At 48.0% G+C, this 20,314-nt stretch overlaps 1 protein-coding gene across 1 annotated transcript in view; it reads left to right on the plus strand.

The window, feature by feature from the left end:
- LYST (lysosomal trafficking regulator) overlaps positions 1-20,314 on the plus strand; it is a 442,781-nt gene that overhangs the window by 199,791 nt on the left and 222,676 nt on the right. The window contains exons 22-23 of the mRNA XM_069954584.1: positions 9,681-9,858; positions 14,405-14,574. Coding sequence (XP_069810685.1) covers positions 9,681-9,858; positions 14,405-14,574 — 348 coding nt within the window. The remainder of the gene's footprint in view (positions 1-9,680; positions 9,859-14,404; positions 14,575-20,314) is intronic.

Below are 20,314 nucleotides of genomic sequence, written 5' to 3' on the forward strand. Positions count from 1 at the left end.
ATACGGGGGCATTTACACGTCCACCCCTGACTATACGGGGGCATTTACACGTCCACCCCTGACAATACGGGGGCATTTACACGTCCACCCCTGACTATACGGGGGCATTTACACGTCCACACCTGACTATACGGGGGTATTCACACGTCCACACCTGACTATACGGGGGCATTTACACGTCCACACCTGACTATACGGGGGGGGGGGGGGCATTTACACGTCCACCCCTGACTATGCGGGGGCATTTACTCGTCCACCCCTGACTATACGGGGGCATTTACACGTCCACCCCTGACTATGCGGGGGCATTTACACGTCCACCCCTGACTATGCGGGGGCATTTACACGTCCACACCTGACTATACGGGGGTATTCACACGTCCACACCTGACTATACGGGGGCATTTACACGTCCACACCTGACTGTACGGGGGGGGGGGGGGGGGGGGCATTTACACGTCCACCCCTGACTATGCGGGGGCATTTACTCGTCCACCCCTGACTATAAGGGGGCATTTACACGTCCACACCTGACTATAAGGGGGCATTTACACGTCCACCCCTGACTATACGGGGGCATTTACACGTCCACCCCTGACTATACGGGGGTATTCACACGTCCACCCCTGACTATACAGGGGGGCATTTACACGTCCACACCTGACTATACGGGGGGCATTTACACGTCCACACCTGACTATATGGGGGGCATTTACACGTCCACACCTGACTATGCGGGGGCATTTACATGTCCACACCTGACTATAAGGGGGCATTTACACGTCCACACCTGACTATACGGGGGTATTCACACGTCCACCCCTGACTATACAGGGGGGCATTTACACGTCCACACCTGACTATACGGGGGGCATTTACACGTCCACACCTGACTATACAGGGGCATTTACACGTCCACACCTGACTATAAGGGGGTATTCACACGTCCACCCCCGACTATACGGGGGCATTTACACGTCCACACCTGACTATGAGGGGGCATTTACACGTCCACCCCTGACTATACGGGGGCATTTACACGTCCACCCCTGACTATACGGGGGGCATTTTTTACGTCCACCCCTGACTATACGGGGGGCATTTTTTACGACCACCCCTGACTATACGGGGGCATTTATGTAGTTACATAGTTACATAGTTAATACGGTTAAAAAAAGACAAATGTCAATCAAGTTCAACCAAGGAGGGGATGGATACAGGGAAGGGGGAGGGGTGATAGGTTCTATACATACAGGGAAGGGGGAGGGGTGATAGGTGCTATACATAAAGGGAAGGGGGAGGGGTGATAGCTTCTATACATACAGGGAAGGGGGGAGGGGTGATAGGTACTATACATACAGGGAAGGGGGAGGGGTGATAGGTTCTATACATAAAGGGAAGGGGGAGGGGTGATAGTACTATACATACAGGGAAGGGGGAGGGGTGATAGGTGCTATACATACAGGGAAGGGGGAGGGGTGATAGGTGCTATACATACAGGGAAGGGGGAGGGGTGATAGTACTATACATACAGGGAAGGGGGAGGGGTGATAGGCTCTATACATACAGGAAGGGGGAGGGGTGATAGTACTATACATACAGGGGAGGGGGAGGGGTGATAGGTTCTATACATAAAGGGAAGGGGGAGGGGTGATAGTACTATACATACAGGGAAGGGGGAGGGGTGATAGGTGCTATACATACAGGGGAGGGGGAGGGGTGATAGTACTATACATACAGGGAAGGGGGAGGGGTGATAGGTGCTATACATACAGGGAAGGGGGAGGGGTGATAGGTTCTATACATATGCATTTATATTATTTTGGTCTACCACTTATTACCGGGGACCATTCGGAGTAGGAATCATTGACCACCACTCTCTGGGTACGATTATTAAGCCAGTTTTCAATCCAGTTACACATTAAATTTTCCAAACCAATAGACTTTAACTTACCCATCAGACGTCCATGAGGAACTGTGTCAAACGCTTTTGCAAAATCCAGGTACACTATATCCACAGCCGCCCCCCCCCATCCAGGCTTCTACTTACCTCTTCATAGAAACATATTAGGTTGGTTTGACAGCTTCTGTCCTTAGTAAAACCATGCTGGTTATCACTTATATACTATTACCCCTATATATTCCTGGATGTAGTCCCTTATATACTATTACCCCTATATATTCCTGGATGTAGTCCCTTATATACTATTACCCCTATATATTCCTGGATGTAGTCCCTTATATACTATTACCCCTATATATTCCTGGATGTAGTCCCCTATATACTATTAGCCACTACATATTCCTGGATGTAGTCCCTTATATACTATTACCCCTATATATTCCTGGATGTAGTCCCTTATATACTATTACCCCTATATATTCCTGGATGTAGTCCCCTATATACTATTAGCCACTACATATTCCTGGATGTAGTCTCTTATATACTATTACCCCCTATATATTCCTGGATGTAGTCCCTTATATACTATTACCCCCTATATATTCCTGGATGTAGTCACCTATATACTATTACCCCTATATATTCCTGGATGTAGTCACCTATATACTATTACCCCCTATATATTCCTGGATGTAGTCTCTTATATACTATTACCCCTATATATTCCTGGATGTAGTCCCTTATATACTATTACCCCTATATATTCCTGGATGTAGTCCCTTATATACTATTACCCCCCTATATATTCCTGGATGTAGTCCCTTATATACTATTACCCCTATATATTCCTGGATGTAGTCCCTTATATACTATTACCCCCTATATATTCCTGGATGTAGTCCCTTATATACTATTACCCTATATATTCCTGGATGTAGTCCCTTATATACTATTACCCCCTATATATTCCTGGATATAGTCCCTTATATACTATTGCCCCTATATATTCCTGGATGTAGTCCCTTATATACTATTACCCCCTATATATTCCTGGATGTAGTCTCTTATATACTATTACCCCCTATATATTCCTGGATGTAGTCAGTCCCTTATATACTATTACCCCCTATATATTCCTGGATGTAGTCCCTTATATACTATTACCTCCTATATATTCCTGGATGTAGTCCCTTATAAGCCCCTCAAATAGTTTCCCCACAATGGACGTTAAGCTTACAGGTCTGTAGTTACCTGGGGAAGTCCTAGAGCCCTTTTTGAAGATCGGCATTACATTTGCCTTACGCCAGTCCCTCGGCACAATACCAGTAAGCAAAGAATCACGGAATATTTCATACAAGGGTAGAGAAATTACAGAACTGAGTTCCCTAAGAACTCTGGGGTGCAATCCATCAGGCCCTGGAGCTTTGGTTATATTGAGTTTGTTTAATTTATCTTGGACCATATCTATAGTAAACCAGTCCAGTACATTACATGTGTTAGCAGCACTGGCCCCGCCCACCTCAGTACTGGCCCCACCCACCTCAGTACTGGCCCCGCCCACCTCAGTACTGGCCCCACCCACCACAGCTCCATCCTCTTTTGTATATACAGAACTGAAGAAGCCATTCAGCTTTCTCCTGATCCCCAGTTATTACCTCCCCGTCACCATTATTTAGGGGTCCTACATGCTCTGACCTTGGGTTTTTGCATTAATATATTTGAAGAATTTTTTGGGGTTTCTTTTGCTATCTATAGCCCCTGCCTTTTATTGTGAATTTTTGCTGCTTTTATTACATTTTTACAGGTTTTGTTGACTTCTTTGTAATGTTTAAATGCTACAGCTGACCCCTCTGATCTGTATACAGCTGACCCCTCTGATCTGTACTGTATACAGCTGACCCCTCTGATCTGCACTGTATACAGCTGACCCCTCTGATCTGTACTGTATACAGCTGACCCCTCTGATCTGTACTGTATACAGCTGACCCCTCTGATCTGTACTGTATACGGCTGACCCCCCTGATCTGTACTGTATACGGCTGCCCCCTCTGATCTGTACTGTATACAGCTGACCCCTCTGATCTGTACTGTATACAGCTGACCCCTCTGATCTGTACTGTATACAGCTGACCCCTCTGATCTGTACTGTATACAGCTGCCCCCTCTGATCTGTACTGTATACGGCTGACCCCTCTGATCTGTACTGTATACAGCTGACCCCTCTGATCTGTACTGTATACAGCTGACCCCTCTGATCTGTACTGTATACAGCTGACCCCTCTGATCTGTACTGTATACAGCTGACCCCTCTGATCTGTACTGTATACAGCTGCTGACCCCTCTGATCCGTACTGTATACAGCTGCCCCCTCTGATCTGTACTGTATACGGCTGATCCCTCTGATCTGTACTGTATACAGCTGACCCCTCTGATCTGTACTGTATACGGCTGACCCCTCTGATCTGTACTGTATACGGCTGACCCCTCTGATCTGTACTGTATACGGCTGACCCCTCTGATCTGTACTGTATACGGCTGACCCCTCTGATCTGTACTGTATACGGCTGACCCCTCTGATCTGTACTGTATACGGCTGACCCCTCTGATCTGTACTGTATACGGCTGACCCCTCTGATCTGTACTGTATACGGCTGACCCCTCTGATCTGTACTGTATACAGCTGACCCCTCTGATCTGTACTGTATACAGCTGACCCCTCTGATCTGTACTGTATACGGCTGATCCCTCTGATCTGTACTGTATACGGCTGACCCCTCTGATCTGTACTGTATACGGCTGACCCCTCTGATCTGTACTGTATACGGCTGACCCCTCTGATCTGTACTGTATACAGCTGCTGACCCCTCTGATCTGTACTGTATACAGCTGACCCCTCTGATCTGTACTGTATATAGCTGACCCCTCTGATCTGTACTGTATACAGCTGACCCCTCTGATCTGTACTGTATACAGCTGCTGACCCCTCTGATCTGTACTGTATACAGCTGCCCCCTCTGATCTGTACTGTATACGGCTGATCCCTCTGATCTGTACTGTATACGGCTGACCCCTCTGATCTGTACTGTATACGGCTGACCCCTCTGATCTGTACTGTATACAGCTGACCCCTCTGATCTGTACTGTATACAGCTGACCCCTCTGATCTGTACTGTATACAGCTGACCCCTCTGATCTGTACTGTATACGGCTGACCCCTCTGATCTGTACTGTATACAGCTGACCCCTCTGATCTGTACTGTATACGGCTGACCCCTCTGATCTGTACTGTATACAGCTGACCCCTCTGATCTGTACTGTATACAGCTGACCCCTCTGATCTGTACTGTATACAGCTGCTGACCCCTCTGATCTGTACTGTATACGGCTGATCCCTCTGATCTGTACTGTATACGGCTGACCCCTCTGATCTGTACTGTATACAGCTGACCCCTCTGATCTGTACTGTATACAGCTGACCCCTCTGATCTGTACTGTATACGGCTGACCCCTCTGATCTGTATACAGCTGACCCCTCTGATCTGGACTGTATACGGCTGACCCCTCTGTACTGTATACGGCTGACCCCTCTGATCTGTACTGTATACGGCTGACCCCTCTGATCTGTACTGTATACAGCTGCTGACCCCTCTGATCTGTACTGTATACAGCTGACCCCTCTGATCTGTACTGTATACAGCTGACCCCTCTGATCTGTACTGTATACAGCTGACCCCTCTGATCTGTACTGTATACAGCCGACCCCTCTTATCTGTACTGTATATAGCTGCCCCCTCTGATCTGTACTGTATACGGCTGACCCCTCTGATCTGTATACAGCTGACCCCTCTGATCTGTACTGTATACAGCTGACCCCTCTGATCTGTACTGTATACAGCTGACCCCTCTGATCTGTACTGTATACGGCTGATCCCTCTGATCTGTACTGTATACAGCTGACCCCTCTGATCTGTACTGTATACGGCTGACCCCCCTGATCTGTACTGTATACGGCTGACCCCTCTGATCTGTACTGTATACAGCTGACCCCTCTGATCTGTACTGTATACAGCTGACCCCTCTGATCTGTACTGTATACGGCTGATCCCTCTGATCTGTACTGTATACAGCTGACCCCTCTGATCTGTACTGTATACAGCTGACCCCTCTGATCTGTACTGTATACGGCTGATCCCTCTGATCTGTACTGTATACGGCTGACCCCTCTGATCTGTACTGTATACAGCTGACGACCCCTCTGATCTGTACTGTATATAGCTGCCCCCTCTGATCTGTACTGTATACAGCTGACCCCTCTGATCTGTACTGTATACAGCTGACCCCTCTGATCTGTACTGTATACGGCTGACCCCTCTGATCTGTTCTGTATACGGCTGACCCCTCTGATCTGTACTGTATACAGCTGACCCCTCTGATCTGTACTGTATACAGCTGACCCCTCTGATCTGTTCTGTATACAGCTGACCCCTCTGATCTGAACTGTATACAGCTGACCCCTCTGATCTGTATACAGCTGACCCCTCTGATCTGTACTGTATACAGCTGACCCCTCTGATCTGTACTGTATACAGCTGACCCCTCTGATCTGTACTGTATACAGCTGCTGACCCCTCTGATCTGTACTGTATACAGCTGCTGACCCCTCTGATCTGTATACAGCTGACCCCTCTGATCTGTATTTTCTCATTTATAGCCCTTCTAACCTCGGTTGTCGCCATGTTGGATTTTAACCCTTTATATTTGTTCCCCATAGGAATATATTTGGCCGTACAGTTATGTAATGTGGATTAGCAGATTTCCCATGTATTAGCTGTATCCGTATGTGACAGCAGCCGCTCCCAGTCTATTGCCCTGAAGTTCTGCCCGTAACCCAGGAAAATTGGCCCTTTTAAAATGAAGAGTTTTTTCCCTCCCAACATGTTTTTCTTTTCTACACTTTAAGCTAAAAGTCCCAATATTGTGGTGACTATTCCCCAGGTGTTCACGGACAGTGACGTCCCCAACCAGCTCAGCGGTGTTAGAAATAACCAGATCCGGCAGCCATCACTTCTAGTCGGCTCCTCCACAAACTGGCCCAGAAAATTATCCTGCAGGAGGTTAAGAAATTCCCCCCCTTTGTGGTTTTAGCTGAACCGTGACCCCAATCTATATCTGGGTAGTTGAGGTCCCCCATTACCACTACTGTTCCCTCCCGGGCAGCCCACCCTATTTGTCTATTCAACTGACCATCTATACCCTCAGTAATGTTGGGGGGTCTATAGATTACACCAAGAATAATTTTTTCACTCTTTACCTCCTTCTGTAGTTCTACCCATAATGCTTCCACATCATCACAGTCATCTCCCACTATTGCATCTTTTACACTCACTTTAATATCATTTCTGACATACAGACATACTCCTCCTCCTGCCCACCCTGTCCTTATACCATACAGACATACTCCTCCCCCTGCCCACCCTGTCCTTATACCATACAGACATACTCCTCCTCCCCCTGCCCACCCTGTCCTTATACCATACAGACATACTCCTCCTCCCCCTGCCCACCCTGTCCTTATACCATACAGACATACTCCTCCTCCTGCCCACCCTGTCCTTATACCATACAGACATACTCCTCCTCCTCCTGCCCACCCTGTCCTTATACCATACAGACATACTCCTCCTCCCCCTGCCCACCCTGTCCTTAGACCATACAGACATACTCCTCCCCCTGCCCGCCCTGTCCTTATACCATACAGACATACTCCTCCTCCCCCTGCCCACCCTGTCCTTATACCATACAGACATACTCCTCCCCCTGCCCACCCTGTCCTTAGACCATACAGACATACTCCTCCCCCTGCCCGCCCTGTCCTTATACCATACAGACATACTCCTCCTCCCCCTGCCCACCCTGTCCTTATACCATACAGACATACTCCTCCACCTGCCCACCCTGTCCTTATACCATACAGACATACTCCTCCTCCTGCCCACCCTCTCCTTACACCATACAGACATACTCCTCCTCCTGCCCACCCTGTCCTTATACCATACAGACATACTCCTCCTCCTGCCCACCCTGTCCTTATACCATACAGACATACTCCTCCTCCCCTTCTGCCCACCCTGTCCTTATACCATACAGACATACTCCTCCTCCTCCTGCCCACCCTGTCCTTATACCATACAGACATACTCCTCCTCCTGCCCACCCTGTCCTTATACCATACAGACATACTCCTCCTCCCTTCTGAACAATGTAAATCCCTGACTATTGACAGCCCAGTCATGTGAGGAGTCCAGCCATGTCTCAGTCACAGCAACCACATCAATGGACTCCTCCAGCACCCAGGCCTCCAGCTCCCCCATCTTGCTGCTAGACTTCTGGCATTAGTGACCATACACTTTATATTACCATCGAGTTTAACCCCTTCATTATAAGAAATGGGATTTATTACTGTGCTGTGGCTACAATCATCCTCACTGTTCATCCGCAACATATGGATCTCCCTATCCACTGCTCTTATCCTCCCCCACAGGACCCTTCTCCCTATCCACTGCTCCTATCCTCCCCCCACAGGACCCTTCTCCCTATCCACTGCTCTTATCCTCCCCCACAGGACCCTTCTCCCTATCCTCTGCTCTTATCCTCCCCCACAGGACCCTTCTCCCTATCCTCTGCTCTTATCCCCCCCCACAGGACCCTTCTCCTTATCCACTGCTCTTATCCTCCCCCACAGGACCCTTCTCCCTATCCACTGCTCTTATCCTCCCCCACAGGACCCTTCTCCCTATGCACTGCTCTTATCCTCCCCCCACAGGACCCTTCTCCCTATCCACTGCTCTTATCCTCCCCCACAGGACCCTTCTCCCTATCCACTGCTCTTATCCTCCCCCCACAGGACCCTTCTCCCTATCCTCTGGTCTTATCCCCCCCACAGGACCCTTCTCCCTATCCACTGCTCTTATCCTCCCCCCACAGGACCCTTCTCCCTATCCACTGATCTTATCCTCCCCCACAGGACCCTTCTCCCTATCCACTGGTCTTATCCCCCCCCACACCCCCCACAGGACCCTTCTCCCTATCCTCTGGTCTTATCCCCCCCACAGGACCCTTCTCCCTATCCACTGCTCTTATCCTCCCCCCACAGGACCCTTCTCCCTATCCACTGATCTTATCCTCCCCCACAGGACCCTTCTCCCTATCCACTGGTCTTATCCCCCCCCACACCCCCCACAGGACCCTTCTCCCTATCCTCTGGTCTTATCCCCCCCACAGGACCCTTCTCCCTATCCACTGCTCTTATCCTCCCCCCACAGGACCCTTCTCCCTATCCACTGCTCTTATCCTCCCCCCACAGGACCCTTCTCCCTATCCACTGCTCTTATCCTCCCCCCACAGGACCCTTCTCCTCCCTCCTCATTGTTCTGTCCCCTCTCTAACCTATCTGCCACTACATTACATACTACATTGTCCTCCCTCCACACCCCTAGTTTAAAAACCCCTCCACCCCTTCTAGGATTCTCTCCCCCAGCACAGCGGACCCCCTTCCATTAAGGTGCAAATTATCTGCGGAAAACAGATTGTACCCCAATGAAAAGTCAGCCCAGTGCTCTAAAAACCACACCTACACGTCCACACCTGAGTATACGGGGGCGTTCACACCTGACTATATGGTCCGGTGGGTCCTGTTCCTGGTGGGCTTCCTAGGTGTAGGCTTCATCTCTCTGCCGTTGCTCGGCCATGGCTCTGACGGACTCTTGTGCTTGTGCAGGTCGGTGGATGAGTGCATGCACCTGGTGTGCTGCGGCCTGTATGGACTGCTGTGCGGAGTGCTAATCACTATGCCCGATGTCATGGTGGCCGACGTCTTACATGAGATCATCCAGGCGGACGTCCTGATCGTGCTGGTCAATCATCCGTCTCCGCTCATCCAGCAAGGAGTCCTGAGGGTAAGAGTCCCTCCCTGTCCCTATGGTCCCTGTCATTTATGTTACAGAGCGCGGCCGGGGGGGGGTCAGGGGTGCGGCAGAAGATCCAGAGCTCTCCACAGTCCCCCGAACCCCGACATCAGCAGTGTCTGCACCCCAAACCCCGATTACTGACATATACAGTCATGGCCAAAAGTTTTGAGAATGATAGAAATATAAATTTTTACAAAGTCTACTGCTTCAGTTTTTAAAATGGCAATTTGCATATACTCCAGAATGTGATACAGAGGGATCAGCTTAACAGCAATTACTTGTACAGTCAATATTTGCCTAGAAAATGAACTTTATCCCCCAAAACACATTTCAACATCATTGCAGCCCTGCCTTACAAGGACCAGCTAACATTGTTTCAGTGATCGCTCCATTAGCACAGGTGTGGGTGTTGATGAGGACAGGGCTGGAGATCAATCTGTCATGATTAAGTAAGAATGACACCACTGGACACTTTAAAAGGAGGCTGGTGTTTGGCATCATTGTTTCTCTTCTGTCACCATGGTTATCTCTAAAGAAACACGTGCCGTCATCATTGCACTGCACAAAAATGGCCGAACAGGGAAGAGTATCGCAGCTAGAAAGATTGCACCTCAGTCACCAATCTATCGCATCATCAAGAACTTCAAGGAGAGAGGTTCCATTATTGGCAAAAAGGCTTCAGAGCGCCCAAGAAAGACCAGCAAGCTCCAGGACCGTCTCTTAAAACTGTGGTCAGCTGCGGGATGGGGCTACCAGCAGTGCAGAGCTTGCTCAGGAATGGCAGCAGGCAGGTGTGAGGGCATCTGCACTGTGCACTGTGAGGCTGCGGAGACTCTTGGAGCAAGGCCTGGTCTCATGGAGGGCAGCAAAGAAGCCGCTTCTCTCCAGAAGAACATCAGGGACAGACTGATATTCTGCAAAAGGTCCAGGGAGAGGACTGCTGAGGACTGGGGGAAAGGTCCAGGGAGTGGACTGCTGAGGACTGGGGGAAAGGTCCAGGGAGTGGACTGCTGAGGACTGGGGGAAAGGTCCAGGGAGTGGACTGCTGAGGACTGGGGGAAAGGTCCAGGGAGTGGACTGCTGAGGACTGGGGGAAAGGTCCAGGGAGTGGACTGCTGAGGACTGGGGGAAAGGTCCAGGGAGTGGACTGCTGAGGACTGGGGGAAAGTTCCAGGGAGTGGACTGCTGAGGACTGGGGGAAAGGTACAGGGAGCGGACTGCTGAGGACTGGGGGAAAGGTGCAGGGAGCGGACTGCTGAGGACTGGGGGAAAGGTACAGGGAGTGGACTGCTGAGGACTGGGGGAAAGGTGCAGGGAATGGACTGCTGAGGACTGGGGGAAAGGTCCAGGGAGCGGACTGCTGAGGACTGGGGGAAAGGTACAGGGAGTGGACTGCTGAGGACTGGGGGAAAGGTGCAGGGAGTGGACTGCTGAGGACTGGGGGAAAGGTCCAGGGAGGGGACTGCTGAGGACTGGGGGAAAGGTCCAGGGAGCGGACTGCTGAGGACTGGGGGAAAGGTCCAGGGAGTGGACTGCTGAGGACTGGGGGAAAGGTCCAGGGAGTGGACTGCTGAGGACTGGGGGAAAGGTCCAGGGAGGGGACTGCTGAGGACTGGGGGAAAGGTCCAGGGAGCGGACTGCTGAGGACTGGGGGAAAGGTCCAGGGAGCGGACTGCTGAGGACTGGGGGAAAGGTCCAGGGAGCGGACGGCTGAGGACTGGGGGAAAGGTCCAGGGAGTGGACTGCTGAGGACTGGGGGAAAGGTGCAGGGAATGGACTGCTGAGGACTGGGGGAAAGGTCCAGGGAGTGGACTGCTGAGGACTGGGGGAAAGGTTCAGGGAGCGGACTGCTGAGGACTGGGGGAAAGGTCCAGGGAGCGGACTGCTGAGGACTGGGGGAAAGGTCCAGGGAGTGGACTGCTGAGGACTGGGGGAAAGGTGCAGGGAATGGACTGCTGAGGACTGGGGGAAAGGTCCAGGGAGTGGACTGCTGAGGACTGGGGGAAAGGTTCAGGGAGCGGACTGCTGAGGACTGGGGGAAAGGTCCAGGGAGCGGACTGCTGAGGACTGGGGGAAAGGTCCAGGGAGTGGACTGCTGAGGACTGGGGGAAAGTCATTGTCTCTGATGAATCCCCTTTCCGATTGTTTGGGACATCGGGAAAACAGCTTATTGGGAGAAGACGAGGTGAGCGCTACCACCAGTCTTGTCTCATGCCAACTGTAACCGGCATCCTGAAACCATTCATGTGTGGGGGTGCCTCTCGGCCAAGGGAATCGGCTCTCTCACAGTCTTGCCTAAAAACACGGCCATGAATAAAGAATGGGACCAGAATGTCTCCAAGAGCAACTTCTCCCAACCGTCCAGGAGCAGTTTGGCCACCAACAATGCCTTTTGCAGCATGATGGAGCACCTTGCCATAAAGCAAAGCTGATAACTAAATGGCTCAGGGAACAAAACAGAGAGATTTTGGGTCCATGGCCTGGAAACTGCAAATATTATAGACTTGCTGCAGTAACTCATCTAGCTGTCAGTATAAGCTTCTGTTACTCAGAATATGATTGTAATTATATTTATGTATGTGATAAAAACATCTGACAAACACACAGAACAACCAGAGGGCAGAGGATCATGGGAAAATAGAAGATTTGTGTCATTCTCAAAACTTTTGGCCATGAGTGGATATAGGTGACAGCACCGCAATTACTGACAGTGTTATATAGGTGACAGCTCCCTTACTGACAGCGTTATATAGGTGACAGCACCCTGATCACTGACTGCGTTATATAGGTGACAGCACCCCGATTACTAAATGTGTCCCCCCCCCTATATATCATATAAAGTATATACAGACATATGAACATGTGTATATGCAGCAGGTGCCCTGTATATCAGATACATAAACCTATAAAGGCCGGACCCACAGGTGAGGCTGATGGACTTAGATCACATGATTGAACTTCCGCCCTCTGCACCATGCTGGACGGCGTAACCAGCCGCCCCCCCCCCCCCCCCCCCCGTCACCTCTCTGCCTGCACCCACCTGACAACCTCCCTTCAACTCCAGGCCGGCCTTTTAAGTGCACCTTCTCTCATATATTCCCTTACTGCCCTGTGTGCTGCGTATGTATATATGTGTGTGTGTGTATGTATATATATATATATATATATATATATATATATATATATATACTTCTCAAAAACATTCAGTGAACTCTCAGATATCTCCTCCCAGACCTGGACTAAAGCCACCGCCAACTCCTGCTGGACAGTCTGTGCTGCAATGTGACAGTAGATGGAGGCGACGTGATGTCCCCGATGTGCTCAATGGGATTCAGGGTAACAGGCGGCCAGTCCATTGCGTCACTGCCTCCATCTTGTAGAAACTGCTGCCACGCTCCAGCCACATGAGTCTAGCATTGTCCTGCATTAGGAGGAACCCCAACCGCACCAGCATATGGTCTCACAAGGGCTCTGAGGGTCTCACTACCTAATGGAGGGCTGTGCCGCCCCCCAAAGAGATGCACCCCCCATTACTGACCCCCTGCCACACCGCTTATGCTGAAGGACGTTACAGGCAGCAGACCGTTCTCCGCGGCGTCTCCAGACTCTGTCCTGTCTGTCACATGTGCTCAGTGTGAACCTGCTCTCATCTGTGAGGAGCACAGGGGGCGCCAGTGGTGAATCTGCCAATCCTGCTGATCTCTGGGAAATGGCAATGCGATGGCAAATGCGATGACGGATGTTTTCTCCCCACGCCGGACACCCTCTCTTCACACCGGGCGCCCTCTCCTTAGGCCGGACACCCTCTCCTTAGGCCGGGCGCCCTCTCCCCACACCGGGCGCCCTCTCCCCACGCCGGACACCCTCTCTTCACACCGGGCGCCCTCTCCTTAGGCTGGACACCCTCTCCTTAGGCTGGACACCCTCTCCTTAGGCCAGGCGCCCTCTCCTTAGGCCGGACACCCTCTCCTTAGGCCGGGCGCCCTCTCCCCACACCGGGCGCCCTCTCCCCACGCCGGACGCCCTCTCCCCACGCCGGACGCCCTCTCCCCACGCCGGACGCCCTCTCCCCACGACGGACGCCCTCTCCCCACGACGGACGCCCTCTCCCCATGCCGGACACCCTCTTCCCAGGCCGGGCGCCCTCTCCCCACGCCGGGCGCCCTCTTCCCAGGCCGGACGCCCTCTCCCCACGCCGGGCGCCCTCTTCCCAGGCCGGGCGCCCTCTCCTCACACCGGACGCCCTCTCCCCACAACGGACGCCATCTCCCCACACCGGGCGCCCTCTCCTCACACCGGGCGCCCTCTCCTCACACCGGACGCCCTCTCCTCACACCGGACGCCCTCTCCTCACGCCGGACGCCCTCTCCTCACGCCGGACACTCTCCTCAGGCCGGGCGCCCTCTCCTCAGGCCGGGCGCCCTCTCCTCAGGCCGGGCGCCCTCTCCCCAGGCCGGGCTCCCTCTCCCCACGCCGGGCGCCCTCTTCCCAGGCCGGGCGCCCTCTCCTCACGCCGGTGCTCTGTGTTTTGCAGCTGCTGAATGCCTACTTCCATCGAGCGTCTAAGGAGGACAAGGAGGTTTTCCTGAAGAAAAGCGGCTTCTCCCTTCTTGCCAACCAGTTGTATCTCCATCAGGGAAGTGCGGAGGTCTTACACTGCCTGCTGGAGATGTTCTTTGGACGTCAGATTGGACTGGATGAGGAGTGAGTACTGACACAGCCAGCGCTCACTGCAGTTACAGCATAGCCCAGGAAGAATAGAAAGCTTCCATTTATTTATTGTTACATGTTCACTCTGAGGATATTAAAAAAAAAAAACTCCATAGTTAACCCCCCCACACACACATACACACACACACACATACACACACACACACATACACACACACACACATACACACACACAATCTTCCGTCTTTGTGTCCGTTCTCAGGATCTCCAGCATATTTGATGCCAATGTCCATCCTTTAGTTACATGGACGTCTGCAGCCAATCCTGGCCCTTTGCATAGACCCTTATGAAATCTCCCGCTTGTGGCCCTCATGGACTAATATATACACAGTGGTACCTTGGTTGAGTAACTTGGATTGAGAGCGTTTTGCAAGAAGAGCTCACAGTTTTTCAAAATAGTAACTTGGTGTAAGAGCATTGCTTTGGTGTAAGAGCTCCCTGTACTGGGTGGGAGGGGGAGTGGGGGAGGGACATGGTCTGCATAGTGGGGTCTACAGCCCTGTACTCTGACCCAGGAAGTCTCCCTCACCTTCCAAATCATAGCAGATCCACTTCAGGCTGGGGTTTACATCAGGGGACAGGACTGTGGAGGTAATCTCTCCATAGCTGTAACCCCTCTCTCCCTGTACAGAGAGCGCTGCATGTATGTGCCCACATCTGCCCTGCTCATTCCTTCATACTCCCTACAGTCTGTCAGCCCTTGTGTTTCCCATCCTCTCCATTCCTTCTATAATATGCCTGCACTCACACTCAGCTATACACACTGATGCTATAATGTGTCTGCACTCACACTCAGCTAAACACACTGCTGCTATAATGTGCCTGCACTCACACTCAGCTAAACACACTGCTGCTATAATGTTCCTGCACTCACACTCCGCTATACACACTACTGCTATAATGTGCCTAAACTTACACTCACACTCAGCTATACACACTGCTGCTATAATGTGCCTGCACTCACACTCAGCTATACACACTGCTGCTATAATGTGCCTGCACTCACACTCAGCTATACACCCTGCTGCTGTAGTTTGCCTGCACTCACACTCAGCTATACACACTGCTGCTATACTGTGCCTGCACTTACACTCAGCTATACACACTGCCGCTATAATGTGCCTGCATTCACACTCAGCTATACACACTGCTGCTATAATGTGCCTGCACTCACACTCAGCTATACACACTGCTGTATAGAAAAGTTTCTGTCACTGTCCTCCTGCACAGCTCTGTGATTCTCACTTGCTGATTGGTCCATGCTGAACACACCCCCTTTCCCATTGCTGTCATGTGACCACACAGACCTCCGACAGCAGCCCTGCTTCTCTATTCTAGCCAGTACTACGCTACTGCATTATGGGGATCTGCAGCTCCATCCTAAGTCTACAAGCTGCTGCTGTGTTATCAGGGTTATACAGTTACTATACATTCTACACCACATGCTGCTATACTGTACAGTAACTTATATATCACATATCCAGCTGCTGCAGTGTTGTCAGGGTTATAAAGTTACTATACATTATACACCACATGCTGCTATACTGTACAGTAACTTATATATCACATATCCAGCTGCTTTGTTATTAGGGTTATACAGTTACTATACATTATATACCACATGCTGCTATACTGTACAGTAACTTATATATCACATATCCAGCTGCTGTGTTATCAGGGTTATACAGTTACTATACATTATACACCACATGCTGCTATACTGTACAGTAACTTATATATCACATATCCAGCTGCAGTGTTATCAGGGTTATACAGTTACTATACATTATACACCACATGCTGCTATACTGTACAGTAACTTATATATCACATATCCAGCTGCTGCAGTGTTATCAGGGTTATACAGTTACTATACATTATATACCACATGCTGTTATACTGTACAGTAACTTATATATCACATATCCAGCTGCTGTGTTATCAGGGTTATACAGTTACTATACATTATATACCACATGCTGATTGCTATACTGTACAGTAACTTATGTATCACATATCCAGCTGCTGTGTTATCAGGGTTATACAGTTACTATACATTATACACCACATGCTGCTATACTGTACAGTAACTTATCACATATCCAGCTGCTGTGTTATCAGGGTTATACAGTTACTATACATTATACACCAGCTGCTGCAGTGTTATCATGGTTATACAGTTACTATACATTATATACCACATGCTGATTGCTATACTGTACAGTAAATTATATATCACATATCCAGCTGCTGTGTTATCAGGGTTATACAGTTACTATACATTATATACCACATGCTGCTATACTGTACAGTAACTTATATATCACAGATTCAGCTGCTGCTGTGTTATCAGGGTTATACAGTTACTATACATTATACACCACATGCTGTTATACTGTACAGTAACTTATATATCACATATCCAGCTGCTGTGTTATCAGGGTTATACAGTTACTATACATTATACACCACATACTGCTACATTGTACAGTAACTTATATATCACATATCCAGCTGCTGTGTTATCAGGGTTATACAGTTACTATACATTATACACCACATACTGCTACACTGTACAGTAACTTATATATCACATATCCAGCTGCTGTGTTATCAGGGTTATACAGTTACTATACATTATATACCACATGCTGATTGCTATACTGTACGGTAACTAATATATCACAGATTCAGCTGCTGCTGTGTTATCAGGGTTATACAGTTACTATACATTATACACCACATGCTGCTACACTGTACAGTAACTTATATATCACATATCCAGCTGCTGTTATCAGGGTTATACAGTTACTATACATTATACACCACATGCTGCTATACTGTACAGTAACTTATATATCACATATCCAGCTGCTTTGTTATTAGGGTTATACAGTTACTATACATTATATACCACATGCTGCTATACTGTACAGTAACTTATATATCACATATCCAGCTGCTGTGTTATCAGGGTTATACAGTTACTATACATTATATACCACATTCTGCTATACTGTACAGTAACTTATATATCACATATCCAGCTGCTGTGTTATCAGGGTTATACAGTTACTATACATTATACACCACATGCTGCTATACTGTACAGTAACTTATATATCACATATCCAGCTGCTGTGTTATCAGGGTTATGCAGTTACTATACATTATATACCACATGCTGCTATACTGTACAGTAACTTATATATCACATATCCAGCTGCTGTGTTATCAGGGTTATACAGTTACTATACATTATATACCACATGCTGATTGCTATACTGTACAGTAACTTATATATCACATATCCAGCTGCTGTGTTATCAGGGTTATACAGTTACTATACATTATATACCACATGCTGATTGCTATACTGTACAGTAACTAATATATCACAGATTCAGCTGCTGCTGTGTTATCAGGGTTATACAGTTACTATACATTATACACCACATGCTGCTACACTGTACAGTAACTTATATATCACATATCCAGCTGCTGTGTTATCAGGGTTATACAGTTACTATACATTATACACCACATGCTGCTATACTGTACAGTAACTTATATATCACATATCCAGCTGCTGTGTTATCAGGGTTATACAGTTACTATACATTATACACCACATGCTGCTATACTGTACAGTAACTTATATATCACATATCCAACTGTTGCTGTGTTATCAGGGTTATACAGTTACTATACATTATACACCACATGCTGCTATACTGTACAGTAACTTATATATCACATATCCAGCTGCTGTGTTATCAGGGTTATACAGTTACTATACATTATATACCACATGCTGTTATACTGTACAGTAACTTATATATCACATATCCAGCTGCTGTGTTATCAGGGTTGGGTTATACAGTTACTTTACATTATATACCACATGCTGCTATACTGTACAGTAACTTATATATCACATATCCAGCTGCTGTGTTATCAGGGTTATACAGTTACTATACATTATATACCACATGCTGCTATACTGTACAGTAACTTATATATCACATATCCAGCTGCTGCTGTGTTATCAGGGTTATACAGTTACTATACATTATATACCACATGCTGCTATACTGTACAGTAACTTATATATCACATATCCAGCTGCTGTGTTATCAGGGTTATACAGTTACTATACATTATATACCACATGCTGCCATACTGTACAGAAACTTATATATCACATATCCAGCTGCAGTGTTATCAGGGTTATACAGTTACTATACATTATATACCACATGCTGCTATACTGTACAGTAACTTATAGATCACAGATTCAGCTGCTTCTCATTGTTTCATCTCTTCTACATGTTGTTCAGAATAATAATCAGTATATTTTGGGGGTGGAACCAATTGTCGGCAGATCAGTGATTTCTTATGGGGGAATTTGCTTTGGTTTAAGAGTGATTTGGATTACAAGCGTTGTCCAGGAACGGATTATACTTGTAATGCAAGGCACCACTGTACAAGTATACAGCTCATTTGCATTATCTTCCATATACAAGTATACAGCTCATGTACATCATCCTCCATATACAAGTATACAGCTCATGTACATCATCCTCCATATACAAGTATACAGCTCATTTCCATCCTCTTCCATATACAAGTATACAGCTCATGTACATCATCCTCCATATACAAGTATACAGCTCATTCGCATCCTCTTCCATATACAAGTATACAGCTCATGTACATCATCCTCCATATACAAGTATACAGCTCATGTACATCCTCTTCCATATACAAGTATACAGCTCATTTACATCCTCTTCCATATACAAGTATACAGCTCATTTCCATCATCCTCCATATACAAGTATACAGCTCATTTCCATCATCCTCCATATACAAGTATACAGCTCATGTACATCCTCTTCCATATTCAAGTATACAGCTCATGTACATCCTCTTCCATATACAAGTATACAGCTCATTTCCATCATCCTCCATATACAAGTATACAGCTCATGTACATCATCCTCCATATACAAGTATACAGCTCATTTCCATCCTCTTCCATATACAAGTATACAGCTCATTTCCATCATCCTCCATATACAAGTATACAGCTCATGTACATCATCCTCCATATACAAGTATACAGCTCATTCGCATCCTCTTCCATATACAAGTATACACCTCATTTCCATCATCCTCCATATACAAGTATACAGCTCATTTCCATCATCCTCCATATACAAGTATACAGCTCATTTCCATCATCCTCCATATACAAGTATACAGCTCATTTCCATCCTCTTCCATATACAAGTATACAGCTCATTTCCATCATCCTCCATATACAAGTATACAGCTCATGTACATCATCCTCCATATACAAGTATACAGCTCATTCACATCCTCTTCCATATACAAGTATACAGCTCATGTACATCATCCTCCATATACAAGTATACAGCTCATGTACATCCTCTTCCATATACAAGTATACAGCTCATTTCCATCCTCTTCCATATACAAGTATACAGCTCATTTCCATCCTCCTCCATATACAAGTATACAGCTCATTTCCATCATCCTCCATATACAAGTATACAGCTCATGTACATCCTCTTCCATATACAAGTATACAGCTCATGTACATCATCCTCCATATACAAGTATACAGCTCATTTCCATCATCCTCCATATACAAGTATACACCTCATTTCCATCATCCTCCATATAC

The sequence above is a fragment of the Dendropsophus ebraccatus genome, chromosome 15 (genome assembly GCF_027789765.1).
Source record: "Dendropsophus ebraccatus isolate aDenEbr1 chromosome 15, aDenEbr1.pat, whole genome shotgun sequence".
In the NCBI taxonomy this organism is placed as follows: Eukaryota; Metazoa; Chordata; class Amphibia; order Anura; family Hylidae; genus Dendropsophus; species Dendropsophus ebraccatus.